Source organism: Oreochromis aureus, linkage group 9 (assembly GCF_013358895.1).
Source record: "Oreochromis aureus strain Israel breed Guangdong linkage group 9, ZZ_aureus, whole genome shotgun sequence".
Classification (NCBI taxonomy): domain Eukaryota; kingdom Metazoa; phylum Chordata; class Actinopteri; order Cichliformes; family Cichlidae; genus Oreochromis; species Oreochromis aureus.
The window spans coordinates 15399346-15420680 of NC_052950.1; the positions used below are offsets into that span (position 1 = coordinate 15399346).

The 21335-nt window shown below is 39.7% G+C and overlaps 1 protein-coding gene across 2 annotated transcripts; it reads right to left on the bottom strand.

The window, feature by feature from the left end:
- Positions 1-27: 27 nt before the first annotated feature.
- Positions 28-20239, bottom strand: ppp1r16a (protein phosphatase 1, regulatory subunit 16A). 2 transcript variants are annotated; one of them, XM_031750076.2, is made up of 12 exons: positions 20088-20239; positions 19388-19593; positions 9170-10221; positions 8605-8675; positions 6305-6450; positions 5936-6039; positions 5606-5730; positions 5161-5286; positions 5005-5080; positions 4778-4907; positions 4510-4672; positions 28-4398 (listed from the first exon to the last, which is right to left on the bottom strand). In XM_031750076.2, the coding sequence occupies exons 3-12, from the start codon at positions 9414-9416 to the stop codon at positions 3871-3873; spliced, it is 1716 nt and encodes a 571-aa protein (XP_031605936.1). In that variant the 5' UTR covers positions 9417-10221; positions 19388-19593; positions 20088-20239; the 3' UTR covers positions 28-3870. The 2 variants fall into 2 exon arrangements, with proteins under 2 accessions (XP_031605936.1, XP_031605937.1); XM_031750077.2 differs by lacking the exons at positions 19388-19593; positions 20088-20239 and adding an exon at positions 17506-17716.
- Positions 20240-21335: the final 1096 nt, after the last annotated feature.

Here is a 21335-nt window from a genome sequence, read left to right on the forward strand (position 1 = left end):
GGTGATTTGCTGTGGGTTCACCACTGGACAACAGTGTAATATCAGCCATACCATGGCCCTGCTCTGAAGCAGAGATTTTGACTCGACATAGCAGGTGAAGCAGGCCTGGCTTTTCTTACAGTGAAGTGTCCCAGACAGCCATTACAGGTTGACAGTCAGCATGCACAATACCAGGACCCCGAATGTCAAGCAGATAAATGAAATGCAGGTATCATTAATTTTATTACTTAGCGTTTCTAGCTGTTAAAAAAAATCCATAAAAGAGGTATACTGCTACAGTGAATGTAACAACAGAGTAACTATTAAAGTATTATGTTGTCAACTCAGAATAGAAACTTCTTTGCCGGAGGGAGGGGGTCAGATTAATGCTGTCTGTGTCATTTTAACAGTATCATTTCTATTGGATTGTTGATGAATAATGCCCTGTATTATGACGGACATTAAGTGCAATAGCAACAGCTAACTTGTAGAAAAACAGACTTCTAAAGAGGGTTTTGGGCAAGAGTTCTGAAAGTTTTCAAAGTTTTTTTTTTCCCACTGGAAACTGGCTGCTTTTTCAGTCATCTTGACTCCAGTCCTTGTACCTTCACATTTTCAGAAGAATGTGCTTGTTTGTTTGTTTGTTGAACAACTTAACACTGACCTACAAATCATTCAACTACGAAAACGGCACCTAACTCAAGGCATGAAACAATGTTGTGTCTACACATCACACCACTTAACAAAGAACCAATTTTAAATTGTATCTTTAGGCTCTTTGTGACTAACAGCCTGTCACGAAACTCATCATTTGTTACATCAAAATATGAAATGCCAAAGATAACACAGTTTGAAAGGCATAAAACTGTACCAAGAAGGTCAATTTTTAAAGAGCTCTTAGGTGAAAATTTGGCATCTTTCATGCATGCCCTTAAAAAATCTGATGGAGTAAGACAAAAGAAGGTGCAGGTCTAAAGACTACAGCAGAAGAGCATCTGATAGTCAGGTCCTTAAGAAACAGGGAAATTTCCAGCAAAGACCTGACACAGGACCTGAGAGATGCATTGCCCCTTCAATTGATAAATCTGCTGTTCGCTCAAGCCTCATCAGAAATGGTGTCAGTGGAAGAGCGGCTGTTAGGAAGCCGTTTCTGAGTAAGGAAAACATGGAGAAAAGGCTGAGGTATGCCAAATTACACAAGACACAGACTGAAATCAGTAGCAACAGGTTTTATGGAGTGATGAATCCAAATGTGAAAATTTTGGTTCATCATCAATATGCACAGAGGAAGTCAGGACAGAGGTACAACAGTGAGTGTCTACAGTCGACTCTAAAACATGGTGGAGCCGTGTTGAAGCAGTGTGGGCTCATCTTGACAGGAAACCAAAGGCAGCCAACATTCAAAGAAGAGCTTTAAATGTCCTTCAAGAAGCCTGGAGAAGTACTCCTGAAGACTACTTAAAGAAACTACAAGACAGCTTTCATTAGCGCAGACTGTGTTGAATAAATAGTGGTCATTACCAAATATTGACTTTCAAACTTCTTAGAACTATATTCATTCTTTTGCTTTGTATACTGTATTTTGGTTTAGGTTATTGGTCTATGGCACGAAGGTATGGGTTAATAAATTACTCCCACACCACATCACAGTTCTGTCTTTTCATGTGAAAGGAACTACAGTGCCAGAGAAAAACCACCTATCTGGCAAAGAATGCAGAGGAACTTGATGCCGGGGGTGCAATGTCAAATAAAATTTACCTTCACATGGAAATTTCCTTCCTTTGCATGTCATTTGTTTTAATCAGAGAAAGAAAAGGTTTGTGAGTGTGTATCTGTAGGACAGTGTGAGACACCCCCCAGATGTCTTGGAAAGAGTTTGGGAAAGACATTTGATATCCCAAACTAAAACAGTTCACACGCAAGCATGTGATGCCCTGGTGACTTTCATGTGCATTTTGTCAGACTGTAAGTGCATCATCTGTTCCAACTTTACCTCAACGTTAAATGACAGATCAACATCACATACCTTATGTTGTGCAACAGCTATATAATTACTAAAGGAGAGACTTACAGGCTCAGTCCTTGTAACTCAGTGGTGCTGGCTCACAGTCAAAACAAGTCTGAACATAAGCAGCTTCCAATTTTAACACACTCCCTCCCCATAAGGGTAACTGTTACTGAGGCCTTATACAACATAAGGATCTGTGTGCATATATTTATGTGTGTGGATGAAGGTAATTCTGGTGCACCACAATGTTAAACCACCTAAATAAGCTGTCATTGTGTATTAACTGCAGTTCTGGCAGATGGCTCGGAACAGACTGTGTCATTCGAGATGTGCGGAAAGTCAGAGAGTGACTGATCTGATCTAAGAGGAAGACAAAAGGGGGAGTGAGGGCAAGTAAAAAATATTCAGCTGATCATTTTTACCACAAGAGGGAGCTGTCATCAACATCAAACAAACAAGACAGACTAGGATATGTTCAGCTTTTTTTGAACCAACTATAAGGCAATAACCTGATCAAATCTGTGCCTCAAATCACACACTTAAAAATGTAAGTTGGAATAAAATATTTCATCTTAAACCCACTATCCGATCCCCTCCCTGTAAGCGTCCCGGTCATAACATCCAGATACATTCATTAAGAGTTTTTGCATTTAAAAAAAATATATACAAAAATCATTTGTGAAAACATGTTTTTATGTTTTGTTTTTCTAAACAGGGATCAGTAAAAATCACTAACAAAACTGAAATGCAATACAGAAATTAAGAGTGCATTGAGCTTACATCAAGTCCATGTCAGACAGATTATGTAATAATCCCACTGCTCACAAAATTTAAACGTGGGACTTCGTGCAAGCGTTGCAAACCTTTTTTTTTTTAAAATAAGACATTTAATGAAGGCACCAACCTCTGATAAACAATCGTGATACGTTTGCTCAGTTTGACAAGAAAACTAAACAGACTCTTTGACAATTCAGTTAACACAAATGTATCGTAATTTTCTTTTTATAAATTGTCTCCGGATCAGGAAGAATAAATAATATGATTATATTCTGACGGTAGAAAAATAGAAATACTGACAGAAAAATAGAAATCTGGTAGATGATGATGATGACGGGCTGAGCTAAATTTCCCCACAGTAGAGACAAATGCTTCATTAGCAAATTGCAGCATTTCAAATTTTGCGCACTTGAAAGGAACAAGAGAAACTTTTTTTTCAGTCCAAAGCAGAGGAGAAAAAAAATAAATCAAGCATGGAAACGGTCCATCTTCATTAAATATAAATTCAGAATATTGATTAAACCAATCACGATTAATCCCCCATAAAGAAACAAACCTCTTTCACTCTTGTTTACAACATAAATGTATGCTAATGTAGATCATGTACCTGTCATAGCACTCATTAAGAAAAAAAAAAAAGAACCTCATTAATTTAAAATAAATCAGCTGCAATTCAGTCTTCTGCCTTATCTATAAAACCTCACATGATTCTAAGGCTTTCAGCCAGTCTAATTGTGCATTTAAGAGATGAGTAATGTAATGCCCCCAAAAAATAGAGTGGTGGAGCTGTCGGCTTCTAACTGCAACACTAGAATCTGGAGTTCTTCTGTAGGTGAAGCAGGAGGGAAAGCTAGGACCTGCTAAAGGTGTGAAATGTGCAACAGAAATGAGAAAGCTAATCAAAGGGGGAATAATCACAGATTGCACTTTAGTTCACTTGGAATGCAAAGCAGATTGATCCATCATTGGCATGTAGCCTTAACCTAAAGAGTCTCCAGTGATTCACTTAAAGCATGTCTGTTTTAACAGGGGTTTTTTTTTGCCACTTTTTGCCACCAGCTTTTGTACTTTATAGGCAGCATATTTGTCTGATTGCATGATTCTTTCTACATGAGTCCACAGCAAGGCTCCTTATTGTTGGACTGCTCTTCCTCAGGGGCTCGAAGTTTCAGAAGTGGAGGATCTCCACTGGCTGGGGTGAAGTACACCTGGCTGGGGGAGACTGCCTCGGCGGCAGGTGTCATTTCAGGTTCTGGCTGAGCCTGAGTGGCTGTAACCTCAGCTGCTGCAACAGAGGGCTCCTCCTCAACGGGCGAGGGCAGCGGTGGTGCAGGTGCTTGGTATTTATTGAGCTTAGCAGCTGCCCGCTGGCGTTTCAGGTCAGCCAAGGTGTGGTGTGATTTCTCCCGAGTCATATTATCTGCCCCCTCGCCCTCTGCAGACCCCGCTCCAGATGCAGAGCCGAGCTGGTAGGAGGCGCTGCGCTCCATGATTCCTCCCCCACTCCACTGCTCTCCAGGTACAGAAGATGCCAGAGAAACAGAGGTCTCTCCATTCCCTAGGCTGGGCATAATTTTCCTGTCTGCAGCCTCCAGTTCTTCCAAATGTGATGTTGCTGCACCATGAGCAGCAACCTAAAACACAAGGGGAAAAAAACCCCCAAACAAACCACAAAACATTTATACTGTTTGCAATGGTCACAAAAACAGTCATGAGAAACATTTTCCAAACAAAACCTCCATCACCATGGTGGCATGCTGGTGCAACTCATTGTCGGTCTGTCTGTCCTCATCATCGTCCTGTGGCTCGGGCTGTCGACCGCGCTCCTGCCACACCATGGCTTCTTTGTGGTGCTCCCGACGGTAGAGACTGGAGCGCTCGTTCACGCTGACGCGACGCACCACTTTACTGCACAGAGAAATGAGAGACAGGAGGGGAAGCAGTAAAACAATGAACCGTTTCAACTTCAATGTATGCTTTTCACTCTCTGGTTCCACTGAGCTCCACGCTCACCCTCTGCTTCCTGTGCTAGACGCTCGTCTTTGCAGTGTGCCTTTCTGCCTGTCCTGGCTCTTCATGATGGCATCATGTTTGTGCTTCAAGTCCATCAGTTTGGCTCTGACTTCCTCATCAACACATACATCTGAAAAGCAAAAGCAAGTTTAACACTTGTGTGTCTCTCATGAACAAGTTTGATACTAAAGGCAGAAACAGCAGCAACAACAATACTCTAGTTTCACCTAGTGGTGTCTCCTCTAAGACGGACTTTGCATTTAGATTGGCTCCATGTGCCACCAGCAGTTCCACCATCTGCATCTATGGAACAAAAAACACAAAACACTATGAATGAGTCATTTCAGAAAACTGGTTGCTTTAGGCATGACAGCAGTATGAACCTGTCCCCAGCAGGAGGCAGCATGCAGTGGAGTCCACCCATCAGAGTCCTTCACATCCACCTGAGCCTTGTTCTCTAGTAACAGCTCAGCCACAGACATATAGCCGTTAGCAGATACGATATGGAGCTAAAAGAATAAAGAAAACGAACTGCATGTCAGTAAAGAACAAAATTTCACAACAAAATAAAATTAAGAAAATATTTTCTCAATTCTCTGAACCTTTATATTATTATTACATTGGCTGAATGTTACAGAAATGGTTGGTAAAACATTACAAAGAAAGCAGGAAACCTGTGCAACCTGTTAACAGTCAGGGGATTATTGCATTTCTAATCAGATGTTTTCAAAATATCTAGATTTACAGCATTAGATATAGACTTGAACTCTGAGCTGACAAATCTTAAGTACACCACACAGTTCATGTGCATGTGTCCTTGTGTCTCACCAGAGTTGCTCCATTATCATCTTGTGCGTTTAAATCTGCTCCGCTCTGAACCAGAGCCTGAATGTCAGCCAGCATAGCCGCCTCTTTAGCCCCTCTGCATTCATCTATACGGTCCTGAGTTATCCCTTCACAAGACAAGACACACAAGGACAGGATTGAACAGATCACTTGGACTTGGATTTATTTTCTTCCTACTTTGGGACTGCACATAAATGTTGGCCATCTGATTTCAAATGTGATAAATGACAGGTAAGTTAAGCTTGATCATGCCTCTTTTTCCCGACCTGTCAAAGGCAGGAAAGTTAATCTGTTCACAAACTTCTCACTGACCCTGTTCAGCCATAACCATCTCCAGCAGCTCAAGGGTAGCCTCATCCTCACAGATGTCATAAGGCATGTTGCCATCCGCATTGACAGCCAGCAGATCGGCCCCACTGGAAGCACACATATCCATATGCAAAAAGACCCGAGTTAGAGTGACACACCCTAATATGCAAAGCTGCTAAGTGTTTTATTTGCATTGGGTTCAGAAACTGCTTTCTCTTCCCAACAAGGCTCTAAGTCTCTAATGCGCCCTAGTAAATAACATCCACTGAGGTTGAAATGAAAAAAAGCACATTATAAACAAAATATATTAGCTTAGAAATTTAAACATTTTGTGACAGAAACAGAAAAGTTATGATGTGAGGCAGCACTCACGCCTGAATCAGGAGCTGCACCAGACCAGTGTGTCCACAGGTGGCAGCAGCGTGCAGAGGGGTCCACAACTCACTGTCACAAGCGTTCACATTGGCACCAGCGTCTAGCAGACACTGCACTATCTCCACAAAATCATCAATGCAGCACTGAAAACAGACAGCAGATACAATTGGGTCCATAAGTTTTTGGACAATGACAGATTCTTTTTTAATACTGTGCTTTTGCCAGTGTGCAACTTTAAGTATGATGTAATTGAAGTGCAAAATTTTCATTTGAATCCATTGGATGTAATCAAAGTACTGTAATAACCATTTAGGAATTACAGCTATTTTTATATATTTTTATATATTCCATTTTTGGAAATGTCAAAAGGTAATTGGACAAACCAACATAAATCTTTTAAATGTAAGGATTGTTATCAACACCTTGATATAAACTGTTTGCAGTGACTGACTCCCTAAAGTCTAGAAACCAAGGACATCACCAAATTCTGTTCCTCCGCTGAGATGCTTCAGCCGCTGCTTGTTTGTGAGACTCATGTTTGTGAAAACATGCTCTGTTTGAGATTAGCTGACTGACATGGCCATTGAAGAATGTCTCATGTCTTTGCCTTGAGAAACTCTTTGGATGCTTTTGCAGTTTCCTTTGGCCCATTATCCATTAACACTGTGTTTCTGATTGGTTTTGCAGCATTTCACTGAATGTGAGCAGAAAGTATAGCCCTGTAGACTTCACAGTTCATCCTGCCATTCTATCAGCAATTGCATTATCAATAAACACTAGTGGCCTGTGGCATCCATACATGCCCATACCATGACACTGCTCCTACCAAGTTTGATAGATAGTGTGGTCTGCTTTGGTTCATCTTGTCGTTTCTCTCATTTACCACACTTTTCTGTTCCCATCACTCTGGCACAAGTTCATCATGGTTTCATCTGTACAAAGCTTTGGTTTCCAGAACTGTGCAGGCTCTTTTAGAGGTTTTCTGTCAAAGTCTAATCTGATCATCTTGTTCTTGAGTGTAACTAGTAGTTTGTTCCTTTTGGTAAACCCTCTGTATTTACATTTATAAAGGCGTCTCTTACTTGCAAACCTTGAGAGGGATTGAAAGTGTTCTTGACTTAGTCAGATGTTGTGAAATTGTTTTTCTCAATCACAGAAATAATTATGTCATAATGCACTTTAGCTGTTTTCTTGGGTCTTTAAGGACTTTTGATTTTGCTGACATGACCAGAGCATTCCTTCTTTTTAAAAATGAACCAGATGCTGATTTGGACCCACCTCAAGTTTTTCCTCTATTCATGGTAGGTTTGTGCGGATTTTCAGCCTAATCATGGTCTCCCTCACTTACAACAACATCTCATTGAACATCGTGTTAGGAGTTCCAGTGAGAAAATCCCAAATGCAACTATTCTTCTGCTTAATTTGTCATGGAAACTGCCTGTCAGTCAATTTTCCAATTAACTTGAAGCCTTTGAAAATGGTGGACCGTTTATTAAAAACGGATGGAATAAACTTGGGGAAAAAATATGATGTTGAAAAACGACCACAAGCAGAGGTAGAAAAATCTAAACATTAGTATTAATGTCAACTAAAGCACTGGATAAAGAAAAGAATTTGCATGTACTCAGCCCTCTGTGTAAACACCAAATTTTCCAAGGGAAACGGCAAAGCAAACTGCTCTTATAAAGAGTTCTCTGTGCTAACAAACAGTCCTCTCAGGAGTGTGTAGTAGTGCGTGTATGTGTGAACATATAAGGAGAAATTAAAAAGGGGTGAGAAAATTGCAAAGATTTAAGGTGTCTTAAGGTCTCAACTAACAAAACACAGCAATATTATGGTAGTTAAATGTGACTGAGGTTGCCCAGAAATAGGAATGCAAGAAAAAAAAACTTTTTCACCATTTCCATCTATAATCCAGGGTAATAACTACTTTCTTTATGTAAAGTAACTTAAGATAAGAAAACGTTAAGACATAATAAACACAACTAGTACTTGGTGAGCTCAAAACTGTGACCACACACACAAACAAACATAAACACAGACACAGAACAGAAGTGGCCTAAATGTTGACAGTGGTGTATGTGCAACATGTGGTTTTACCGGCTATAACAAAATCATGCCATGTAAACTGGTACACTGCTTTGTGTGTAATCAGTAATGTTGATGATACATTTAGCATTTGATTAGTGCAAAGGCAGAACTAGGTAAGTGAGAGGAGGCATTTAAGTTTGTACAACTGGCAGTGTTAACAGTGAACAGTGGTCAACTGGTGGCTCCTGGAGCTAAATGCATGTTACCTGATGCAGAGCTGTCAGTCCATCCTCGTTGACCAGATCTGGGTTGATTCCGCTGTTAAGCATCTCCCTCACTAGCAAAAAAGAAAAAAGAAATTTACAATCATGTACATACAGATTATGCATGACCACCAGGGCAGAGTCTTTTCCATAAAAATACAAACAAACAAACACAAAAATTGTGATTTACCACCTTACCAACTAGCTTAGCTCCAACAACTTGCAATAAAGCTCTTAATACTATTTTTAATCTCGGATATATTCAGTACAAATTTTTCATTTCCTGTAAGTCATTGGTTTTTACAGTGCAAGAGCTTCTTTCAGCAAATGCCAACAGCTACAGGACAAAGAAACCTTGGCATTACAGTCAATTCATGGCACCCCAATACTTCTGGGGTCTCCCTTCACACGTTTCTGAGATCTTGATCAGTTTTCTACAGGTGTCAATACCCTGGATTAGTATATATTTGCACTTTGATGCGCTAAAAATCACTGCGTTTAAGCTGAAGCATTTGAAAAAAATTGTTGTCTTCTGATTATGAACTTTTTGTGCAGTGTGTATACCCACCTTCATCCAGGTCGTTGCGGGAAGCAGCATCAAGCAGGGTGACAGAACTGGGGAATGTCACTTTGGTGGTGCGTGGCTTCTTCTTATCTGCTTTGGCCCTCGACCCTCTTGCTGCATCCTTTTCCATCTGTGCCCAAGCCTTCAGCTGCTGAGCGCGTCGCTTCTTGGCATGCTTGAGCCGTTCTGTGGCACTCAGACGCCCCATGGTTGCCATCTCAGCAAGCAGCTCGCCGTGTTCTGCTGCCATGATACCGCCACTGGCTGCCACAGCGGCTCAGCTACTATAGTACTGTTTCTTTCACTTATTATGTGAGGATATCCTTTAGGGGGTTTCAGCCTTCTTAATTTATCATATGCCTCTCTTGTCCTTTTTAAAGGGAAGCCAAAGAGGCCTACATCAGGGTGGGAGAACACAAAAAGATGCTGCAGTTCATCTTCAAAAGTAACCTGAACCACAAAAAACAACAAAAATTTCAGAAATACGATGGGGAAAAAAAAAACTAAGTTGTGCAATCAGGTGACAGATATTTCTGTCTCTTTCCCATCTTTAAAAACTCTTATCGTGCTAAAGTAAAATAGCAGCAGGAAGGTGTCCAAAACATAATAATCCAAAGGGTAGATTTCAACCAGCTGTCAGTCCTCCAATCCATTTCTACTTTGGGTAACTTGGCGAATCATCCACTTGGCAAACAGAAAAAAAACAAAAAAAAACAACAGAACTATAAAGGTCAGTCTATCTTAGCTTCTAATCCAAACGGATAGCAATCATACTTCAGTATATGGTCCAAAGGAGGTGTGGATTTGTGAGAATCCATAGGCAGCAGTGAAAAACAAATCCACAAGGTGGAAAGAACCAAACATCCAATGAGAATAAAAAGGAGTCCTACTTCAGTTACTGACAATAAAAAATATTTGACAGAATTAAAATATTTCTGGGTGGTGAAATAACAACATTTCACAACTTCCTGTTGATAGTGTTGGTGCACTTTTTGGTAAATCTTCAAAAGATGTGGTATAATGTGTTCACCAACTTGAATGACATAGTCTTCAGCCTGTGAGTCAGGGAGAGAGAAGGAAAAACTGCATTGAGACAAAATGTCAGGGCTATGTTACAGTATAATGAAAACATACTGCTCTCTTAATCCTGTTATCTTTAACCCCTGAGCTCCTTTCCCCTACTCCCTCCTCTCCCACTCCTCTCCTGAAGGAAACTTGAGAGGGTGGGATGCTTTTCATTAATGACTGACACACCCTGCAGCCCAGCACACACATTACATGTGTTACAGGGTATTCACACGGTGAGAGTGAGTGATGGATGTTGTGGCAATGCAGTTAAGTAACAAGTATGTGACCTGTTATGGTGCAAGTTCCCACCCCTGACAACCCTGGTCAGTGAGATCACTCTCATTGGCTTTCGTTCACTTCCAAGTAGAGATACGCGGCTCACACGCTCGGCTCTTTCCAGGCTGTTCATTTATTATTTAGGCCTGGGCCAGTGAGCGCTGAGAGGAAGGTCAACTAGAGGCACTCAGTGAGATAGAGAGAGTGACTGATAAGAATAAAACTGTAGTCCCAGGACATAGCTACTGCAACATGGTACCAATGACGACAAAAAAAAAACAAAAAAAACACAAGGCTGGGAGAACACACCAGTCCATAAATCAGCAAGATTAGAGGGCAATCAAGTGTAGAATCATTAGACATAACAATTACAGCAGTCCTCTTGGACTTTCACCTCATTAAGACTCCAACAGTGTTTTTAATAGTTGTTTAATAGTTGTATTAAACACAAATAGTCCTTTGTTACAAACTAAGTGCAGAGGCCTATATCTTAAAGCCTTGTGTGCAATATGATATAGCATACAAAGAACTATAATTGTGCTTTTTAAATAGGGTTTTACCCTGCCATTTGAAAGACTAATAGTTCTTGCCTTGGGGACAGGCAAGAACTATTAGTATTCTGTGTACACCTACTATTTTCAGGATACCTAACCCTTCACCCTTTGTCACAAGCTACAATGTAAGGATTTCCTTAGTTTAAGGTCACACTCTGACTCTCTCCATGGATTGAAGGCTACTACCCAGATCTGTCTTTTAAACACACAGATTAATGCAGACTTGGAATACACAGGACAGAGATATGTGTAATGAAGGTTAGTTTCAATTAGAATGTACCAACAATTATACAACATAGCTTTTTAACCTTTCTTCCTCAGAGAAGAAAGTCATAGTATCCACAAATGAGCACTGTAAAAGTCAAAAGTAAACAGTAAGTATACGGCAAATATTTAAAGAATAGTCCAATCACAGTCAGTGGCCTTGGTTATACTGCACTTAACTAATGAAAAGGGGAATAAGTTTTGTGGCATTTTAAGGGGCTTTAAAGGGAAAAAGGATTAGAGAAATCTGGAAAAATCCCTTCAAGAACTTTACTGATGTATTAGTGGGATAATTCCAGACACAATCTGAGAGATCAGTGGGAAAAATATCTTAAATATGTTGGGGGGTTTTGTCAGACTCACAAACCTAGAGTTTTTGACATTTTATCCTGTGCTGTGACCTAATTTTAAAGATACCTTTTCATACTCAAAGCCTATGTTAAATGTTGACACTCAGACATAAACAACAAAGCCATAATATATCACCTGTATATTAAAATACATCCCTTAGTCCACATCTTTCACAAAAATCAGCCACTACTTAATTTGTGCACATCAGAAGTTCATTTCTTCTGAAAAAAGATGCTTTGATTCTTACTTCACTAACATTTCATGTTTGCTGAGTTTACATAAACAACGAGTGATAAATTATTTTTATACGCAATTCACAACAGCGCACATTAAAGAGATGGAATTTGATGATTTGCATTTCTAAAGTGACCAATGTGAGAATCAAGGCTGCCCTCACCGCTCTTTCTGAATAAAGATATCCTACTGACTAAGCAGACAATAAAAGTGTGCCCCTTTTGTCCCTGTGACTATAAAACCGGTTTACTGCGTTTCCACCCTCACCATGAAAATACGGCCTCACCTGACCTGCTGGAACTGTGCTGGCCTGCCACTGTTGTGGTGTGTATCTTACATGGTGTATCACTCGGGGATGACAGCATTATTGTGGTTTCTTATATTATTGTGGTTTCTTATACTCGTGACCACATTGCTCACAAGTTTTAGAATAGAATAGAATAGAATGCCTTTATTGTCATTATACAGCTGTACAATGAGATACAGAGCATCTCCTACTCAGTGTAAACATGTTGGGGGGGGGGGCGTACAGTTCTGCAGCGCTATATACATATGGACAGTATTAACATAGGGAAGAAGATGTATATATATATAAAATGTACAATTTACAAACCGTAAACAATATGTAATTTCCACCATATTGTTATCGCTGCAAAGAAGGTGCTGCATCAAAAACCTCCTAGTGTTTGATTTGGTTACAGTTGCCTGCAATGTTTCATGTTTTGTGTGCAAATACTTGGCAACTATCAACCCAGTGATAGCATACCATTTACAGTTTGAATCAGACTTTTCTTTGTTTTTTCTCAAGGTCGGAGAATATCTGAAAAATGTTTCTAGACAAGTGCATCACTTAGATTTATTCTACGACCATAGCAATATAATAACAGCCAAATCACAAACAGGTTTTTGCCAACTGGTTGAGGAATACATATTTTTCCCTAGCAACAGGTGGTTGCCAGGGAGGTCACTGACAAATCCGTAGACCGTCTCTGTATGACTGGTATTTAGCAATGATTTTTCCTGCAACTTCAATCAACCTTCAGCAACTCACAGCCACTCAGAGAATACTCATTTGTCCCCTCGCAACAGGAGGTTGCCAGATTGTTGCAGACAGATCTCCATGTCTGTGTGTGATTTACATACTTATTCACTTAAACCTACATGGTCACCATGAATGTCAAACATCCAGAATGGCAGAAAAATTGACATCATGCTAATAGTGGTCACATGTCGGCAAAACCTCAATGATTATTCAATGGGTCATTAGAACAATAGTCTATTCAATATGTCTCTGTAGTGGACATTGAATTAGTTCTCAGGATGATATCACCACCTCTTGCCTTGGCATGCTCTTGACAACACCTGAGAATGCTTTTTGTAATTTCAAAACAAACTCAGAAAAATCAGTTTTAAGAAATATCCATGAACCTATGGATGCAGCCATAGTGTGGTTAATCCATATATATCTTAAGCATAAAATCCAGTCATCAAAAACATATGTCACTTAAAACAACCCATCCCTCAAAAAAACGTCATATATGTGGTGTGTTGACTGATTCACAAAGGCAGATAATGCAAGGAAAATGCAAGAACACTGTTAAAGTTACCACACTATGCTATTAATACCAAACTTAACACTTCCTGAATCCTTTTCAAATTACAGTCTAAAGAAAATGTTGGAGATTAACAATAGGTCACTAAAAGCTACTTTTAGCTTCCCTCTTATTTACAAAGGGTCGTCACAGCAGATAGCTCCACATGTTTGACTTGGCAGATTGTTGTTTTTCTTGAGATTTCCTTTCTGATGTAACGCTCAAGGGATTTATTTCTCCTCCCAGGATCAAACTAGGGATCTTTCACCTGTTAGGAAAATCTGTAAACCACGCCAATATGGAGCCACAGTTTACTAACTCATGCTATTAAACCAAACTGAAAATAAAAGAGAGACAAAAGGAGTCAAAGAGAGAAAGAAGAGATATCCATGTTGGTGAGCAAGTCAGACAGGCAGACTTGGAGAGGTAGGTAGAACGTAGGAAAAGTGATTAGACTACCTTGGGAAGAAGTTACAAACTGTGTCCATGTGAACGCTCATGCATACATCTTTTGTACACTATGGGACTTCAACACACAGCAAAATTACACACGAGTAGTAATGGGAGGCATGATACATCACACACAGGCCAACTTTCTCGCCTGTGCAACTTAACATAGATAATGTCATAAATTTATTTCTAATTAAAATGTACGATTACACACATAAACACAAACTCTGGCATCAGAGCAATATATTCTGATGTTATGCCGTGGAGTGTTAAGCTTAGCAAACATGTAAGACATCCTCTCATACTAAGGTCCAATGAAGCACATTTATTTGTTTGTTTAACCGACAGCACCAGAGTTCCAGGTTTACATTAATGTCCCAAGCCTAATGTTTTTTGGACCTCCATCACAACTTTTTCACTAAGAAACTAATCCTGAAACCATTAATAATAAATGTATCCATTTCATAACCAAGTAGCGTAGCAGTGATAATACTTCCGAAATCCTTTCAGCAGGAAACATAGTGACAATTTCTCTTGCCAAGGACCAATTCTGGAAGACACAACATCCTTGTACATGTTTTTCACTACGCAAGCTAATCTTGGAGAGTGTAAATAATGTTATGTTACAACTGCACTCTGCTCAGGATACTGTGGATTCTCACAGCTACCAGTGCTACCCCTCAGGCTCCTAGTAGATGCATCTATGGTATAAATTTGAATGTCCTAGGTGACTTCCTTCTTCAGTCATCACATTCACCAGATTTTCAGAAAACCTGAACTCTGGGGCCTTAACATTGAGGTCATTGAGATTTGAACTCATCAAGATTTTTTATATATGCACTTTTGGTATATTTTTTGAAAATCCTACATTGCATAGTTAGCACATGCAAAAACATGGGCATCCACACTGCCTGCCCAGGTGACTACAATACCCCATTAGCCTTTTACAGTTAAGGGGTAAAAATTGGACTGAAGGAGAAATTAAGTTCTACGTCGCAAGTAATTCTGTGTTAGCCCATCATCAACAAAACAATGCGAGCACCTGATTCATAGTCACCATGTACACAAAAGTATTTGCTGTGAGTGTGAACACCGCTAACTTGTGGCTACACACTGATGCAAAAATAGTATGTGTCAAACTCAGCCACTTCCACTCTGGATCCTGTCTCTTTAAATCATATACTGTCCAGTTTTGTTTTGTTTTGATTCCATTTTAACCACAACTTTTCAGTCCAGTCTTTGCTTTAAAGCCTAAAAGTGGGGAAGTTTATCCCTTTGGAGTATTACTCTGATAGTTCAGATTTAGCCAAACAAACTACAAGTCATGTTGCTATGAAAAAGAGAAAACACATCTTCAGTATCCTCACAACATGAAAATATTATCTTACTCAGACAGACCAGCAGCTCAGAAGTGAACTAGAGAAAAAAAACTACAAGATAAACAGTCAGTGACCCAATACTGTGTTGCCTCTCTGGACATATTAATAGCTTGGTTGTAGTCAATGCTAGACAAGGCGTCACCATGTGAGGATATTTCTAAGATAAATATTGAAACTACAGTAATATGCCAAAGTCTTGAGCCATGCCTGATTTCTTTAGATTTTGCTTCCAAGGAGTCAGACTTCCTTGCATTTTTTCTTTCCTTTGCAATTTCTTGCAAGTGGGCGTGGTCTGCAGTTCTCCAGGCTTTCTGGAGGTATTTCAAAGTTTTTCTTTCACATTTCATTTCAGAGGAATGTTTTGTTTGTTAAGCCACTTAATACTGGCCTATGAATCATTCAAGCCTGAAAAAGGACCCTAACTCAAGGAACCAGTGTTGTGTCTACATATAACAGATATTTTAAACTGTATCTTAAGGCAAATTGTTACTAGCAGTCTTTTACAAAGACAAATAAATTTTTCCAATTTTTTAAGCTGAATCCAGGAAAAGTGCCAAAGATGATAACAGTGTGATAGAAATAAAATAGTTTGCAAGAGATATTAGCTGAAAACGGTGCATATCTCAGCAACGTGTGCTCTTTTTTTGTAGAGGATAAAAGAAGAAAAGGCTTAAAGACTCTCTACAACACATGAACACTATCGGAAAGTCACATATTTAAGAAATAAGAAAAAAAGCCCATCAGAGAGATGCATCTGATCCTTCAGTTGACCAATCTTTTGTTAACTGAGGACTTAACAAATTATAGGACAGTTTGTCTAAGAGAGTTCAGACTGTGCTGAAGAATAAAGGTGTTAGAATTGCACAAAATTTGTTTGTTTGTTTTTATACTGTATTTCTTGTAGTTTTGCACATTTCAATAAAGAGCTGCAACAACTTCCCATTTTCGTAGAGGGAAAACAGGAAAGAAATGTAAGCTTTTGCACAGCACTGTATATTTTCAACAGTATACACTAGCATCAAGTGTTCATCAAAGAGCAACCCCTCCCCCGCCCTTTTGTTCTTTTAAGGAAGGATTTTGCTAACTATTCAAAAAGAAATGAGGAGAAAGCTATAAATGGAAATCTGAACATCAACACTGTAATGACATGTACACGTACTTTGGGATGATGTAACTAAATGATATCAATAATAATCTTTAAAAATTTGCTTTAATTTCTCTGCGATGCTGTGATCTTACCTTACCGATGTACTCACTACAAACACTTGATGCACAACAGACCTCGGCCTCATGAGTCTGTTAGTTTTGCTTCTGCTATATAAAGAATGGGGAATTTGTTAGTGGGAAGACTGTGGAAGAACCTTGTGATTCCCAGTGTTGGGCAAAGACTAGACAGGAAACTACACAGGAAAAGACAAGGTGAGATCACTGATAGTGTACAAATTTTAGCACGGCAGACACCACAGTGCACACTCACACACACGCTGAAAAATATGACTAACAATTATTATATTTGGGAAAACGTCCCTTCGTCAATGTGACACTTGTAGTCTTCTGACTAATTTTCCACCTAGTGACCTAACAGGAAGGTCTGTCTACAGCTGCTGACAAATATAACCTTTCACTCAACAGCTAGAATGAATAGAGTACTAGGAATACATATACTGAGGCTCAAACATTCACCAGGTGGGTGGGACTGATCAAAACAGAAAATACAGCCTAAACAGCCAACCTTAAATCTGGCCACACTTGGTCCTCTGTGCTTCAATCATGGTTTTGTCATCATAAAACAGCACCGGACGGCTCCTGTGTACAGCCTCCAGACTGGTGAGCTATTTGATTTGAAACAGAGGACCTTACCGACCCACTCATTGAAACAAACATTGCTGAGTCAGTGTAGCTTGATGATTCGGGAATGATCCCGCCTGCAGTCTGAAACAATGCCAAAAGTAGCCTAAAATGTGTGCCAGATACTCACAAATACTCACTGTTAGAAGGGATAGAGCTGGGAATGGCTTGTCAAATCATGAACCATTATTTCTAATCAAAAAGCCAAGTGTAGCATCTACACTGCTTCTCTGCGTTAAAAAAAAAAAAAAAACTTGCTTTAAATTGAACGTCTTTTTGGGCTGATGGCTGGACAAAGCAAGATAAATGAAGATGTCACATACCTTGAAATAATTTCCATTTTGGGTACTGATACAGAAAATATTTGTAGCTGCAGCCCTCGAAGGACGGACAAAATTATAATCACTACAAATGAGAGCGAGGGAGGAGGATCTACAATAATCCCTGTCATGTGTTAAGGTTTGAGCTGCTCCATGTAATCACTCAGAAATCTCAGTAATTCTACCAAGCAGCCAAGGGTTAGGAGAGACCATGAGAAAAAAAAAACAACACAATGATGAAGGCAAAAGAGCCGCTGCTTTTTTTGGAAGACAGGATGTGGACAGAGAGAGAGAAAGAGAGGGTTAAAAGGATGTGGAGGAAAGAATGTGAAGGAGATAGAGAAGAATATGAGGAGGAGACAGGATGGGGAGGAGACAGCCAGACTATCTTTGACTTTAACTCCTCCGACTGGTTGTAAGTAGGAAGTAGGGTCATGTCATGCTGGAGCGGAGGAGGAGAGGCGAAGAAACAAAAAAAAAGGAATCTTTAAATGGTGCCAGGTGACAGGATGAGCTGCATCTGTTAAAAACAACAATGGGATAGTAAAGACATGCCTCAGTAAGACGAGAGAGAGAGAGAAACCCGACAGGATTACCCTCACAGTTCAGGTCTTTGTTTTCATAAAGTATCTATTAGTTTAGTGGCGATTGCTACGGTTGCTGTAAAATCACAGTCCAGCCTTTTTATCCATTCTTCCTAAGTCTCTGAAAGCACGCAGCACTGTGTGGGCTGTCACATCGTGTATCAAGGAGCCCTCACGCTAATTTTAGTCTATATTGTGAAACCTGCAAATATTTAACTTTACATACCAAGTCAATGTTGTTGAAGAGGAACTTTAAACATAGCCCTGACAAGAACAAATGCCTGTGAGTTTATTTAGGTTAATAAGTTATTGATGGAGGGTTAAAGTCAAATAGCTGAAGGGCCGTGCTTGATCGTGAATTTCTCTTCCTTAATCTCTTCAGACTTGTTGGTCTGCCTCTGTGCAGTGTGCCCATTTTCACAATAAGCAAATAAATTATCTTTACAATTCGCTTTTAGCTGAGAAAAGAGATGTTATCATAAGATATCAGAATTTTTCATTATTATTCATTCAGTCATCAACCTGTAATATCATTTGCCAGACTGAGCTTGCTATTTTTATTATTATATTATTATTAGCAAAATAGTTGATTAATTCAACTAATGGTAAAGTTATCCAACAAAACCCATTTCAGTAAATGATTGGATCTACTTGACCCTGAACTCTGAGCTGCCGCATGTAAGATAAATGAGTTGTAGTTTTTTATGTCAGGGTAATTAACTGTATAAGCTGGCAGGTCGCCCTTTCACGCTGCTGTGATATATTTAGCTTAAAAAATAAAAAGTTAAACTTAGTCCCAAATCACCTTCACTTTTTCATCACAGTTTGATTCGATCGCTGTAGCGCTAAACGACATTAATACAATAATGGAAATTTTAACAGCGGCAGCAGCGGAAGCTTTAGCTCCTGTCATGGGATTAGCTAACCGACCTAGCGGTTCATAGACAAGCCCAACAGGTGTATGGTCTGCTGACAGGTAATGCAAGCGGCTCTTCCCCCACTGGCTTCATTCGTAGATCTCATAAAGTAGTTGTATCCCACACGCTTGACTTTATAAGTTGAAAAATTGGTAAGCGTACCTGTTGTGCGGCTACCTGTGGTGAAGTCATATTATGCTAACGTTACCTTAGCTTCGCATTAGCTCGCTGTTCACCGACGCTGCAGTCGGAGCCGCTGCCCTCAGATAATTAACGTCAACGTCTCAGCGACAACTAAGTTCAACTTAAACACAATCGTTTGAACCGAGCAGGACGTGCAGACTCATTGTAAAACAGTAGAAAAACAAAGTGGCGACATCTTACCTGTTGAGCTGCCTGTCAGGGGTAGGTCCTGTGCGAGCCGTGAAACTGAATCAGCTGCTGTCCGCCGCAGCTCCAGCTTCAGCCAGCCCTCTGGGGAAATGCTTCACCATAACAACCGGACCTGCGCCCTCTCCGCCCACCGGACAGCCTCCACCAGAGGGCGGCAAAGTCTGCAGGTTGCGGGGCGGCAGGAGACAGGTGATCATCTGCCAAAAACATGCCCGTATTTAAACTGTTATAAATGACTTGCTGACTCAAAAAAACAAAAACATTCCAATGTGTAAGCAGCAATCAAGCTTTTGACAAAGTGAATTTTATACATTATTTATTTATCCATGTACAAAAAAAAGTCTCTCTGAGATTAAAAATGGTATTTTTTAAAATGAGATCTGGCCAATAGGGCAGCAGAAATTGCAACAAACATAAAGGCTCTATAAAGATATTTTAAGTGGATAGACTGATAGATACTTTATTCATCCCCAGGGGGGCATTAACAAATTCCGCCTACATGCTAGACAGGCCTGGACTGGTACAAAAGAAATCACGACACTATGTACTGACTAATAATGAGTTATACTGTAGTGCATCATGTTATATTTAAAAGCTGTACTTTAGCTATTAGCGGCGGCTTGTGGTCAAAGTAGCCATTCATTTTACTCGAATCTCTGCCCTTCTAATTTTTTCCCTCCATCATTCTTACCACTCTCTTTTTGGGACTTCTATGGGCTCAAAATGTGGTCATAAATAGACTTCTGTCTCTCCTCCTGCACTTCTCCAAGACTAGTGCTAACAACAGCAGTCGTTTGTGACGCGAGGGTTTTTTACTAGTTGTTGCTGTTGACAGTGTAGCTGCTAACATGTCGGTTAATTTGACTCATTTTGTTGCATTTTTGTTTCTCTTTCTTTTTGTCTCTCCGCTTTTCAGCTCCACCTTTCGTTTTGCTGTCTTTATCAACCACGTCTTTCACAATAAAATCTCTTATACAAGGTGCGCGGGCGCACAGGGAACGCTGGCAGGGGAGGGAACAGTTTGAAATTAAGATATTTGATTGGGTAATCCAGTGTCAATAATGAAAATGCACCAATGGGCTGCTGTAAGTGTTTGAAGGTCCGGTGCACAGCGGGCCTACGGACTGTTGCCTATATAAGCATATCGACCAAAAACAAACAAACAAACAAACAAAAAACAATTATATTGACCCCGGTATGCCAAATTACCAGTCCAGCCCTTATGATAGACATTCAATAAATACTAACAAACACTAAAAAACACTAAAATCATCAAAATCTTTGCTTGATCACTGGAACAAAATGCAGATGGCCTATTGATTGTGGCACTGATGCAATTACAACCTGCATTAGTCATGATATTAAGTTAAGTCACAGAGATCTTACTCGTCTAGTTCATTGGACAGCACTGGTTTCTTAATGCTTAATGATTGAAGCTGAAATGTTGAAACTAATGTGTTTCTGGTTGAATGTTTGCCAGAAACTGAAGTTAGCCAACTTTGTGGAAAAATCTGTGCTGGTGCTAAGGATCTATTAAGCCTTTCCGCAACCCTAATGAAGCTGGCATGTAAACAGTATCTCACATTAACATTCATATGTTTATAGATGCAGCAGAATTCATTTTAGACACACACATGGTGCGATTATCAAAGATTGCACAGCAGTTCCAGAGAAAGTGGAGTGGACTGGAGTCTTAACTGTGGTCATTATACTTTCATGTGTGTGAGTAGATATTTCAGGCGATTACAACAACTTTTAATCAAGAAGTTCAGATTTGAACATTCAAATGAGCAACTTGAGGTTACGGTATGCCAAAAGACTACTAAAAAGGAATTAAAAAACATTAAAAAAAATAAACAGGTTGAACTTACCTTAGTGTAAAAACAACCCATCCTTCATTTTTAAGTCAGATATTAAGGGTGTGTTTGCATGTATAAGG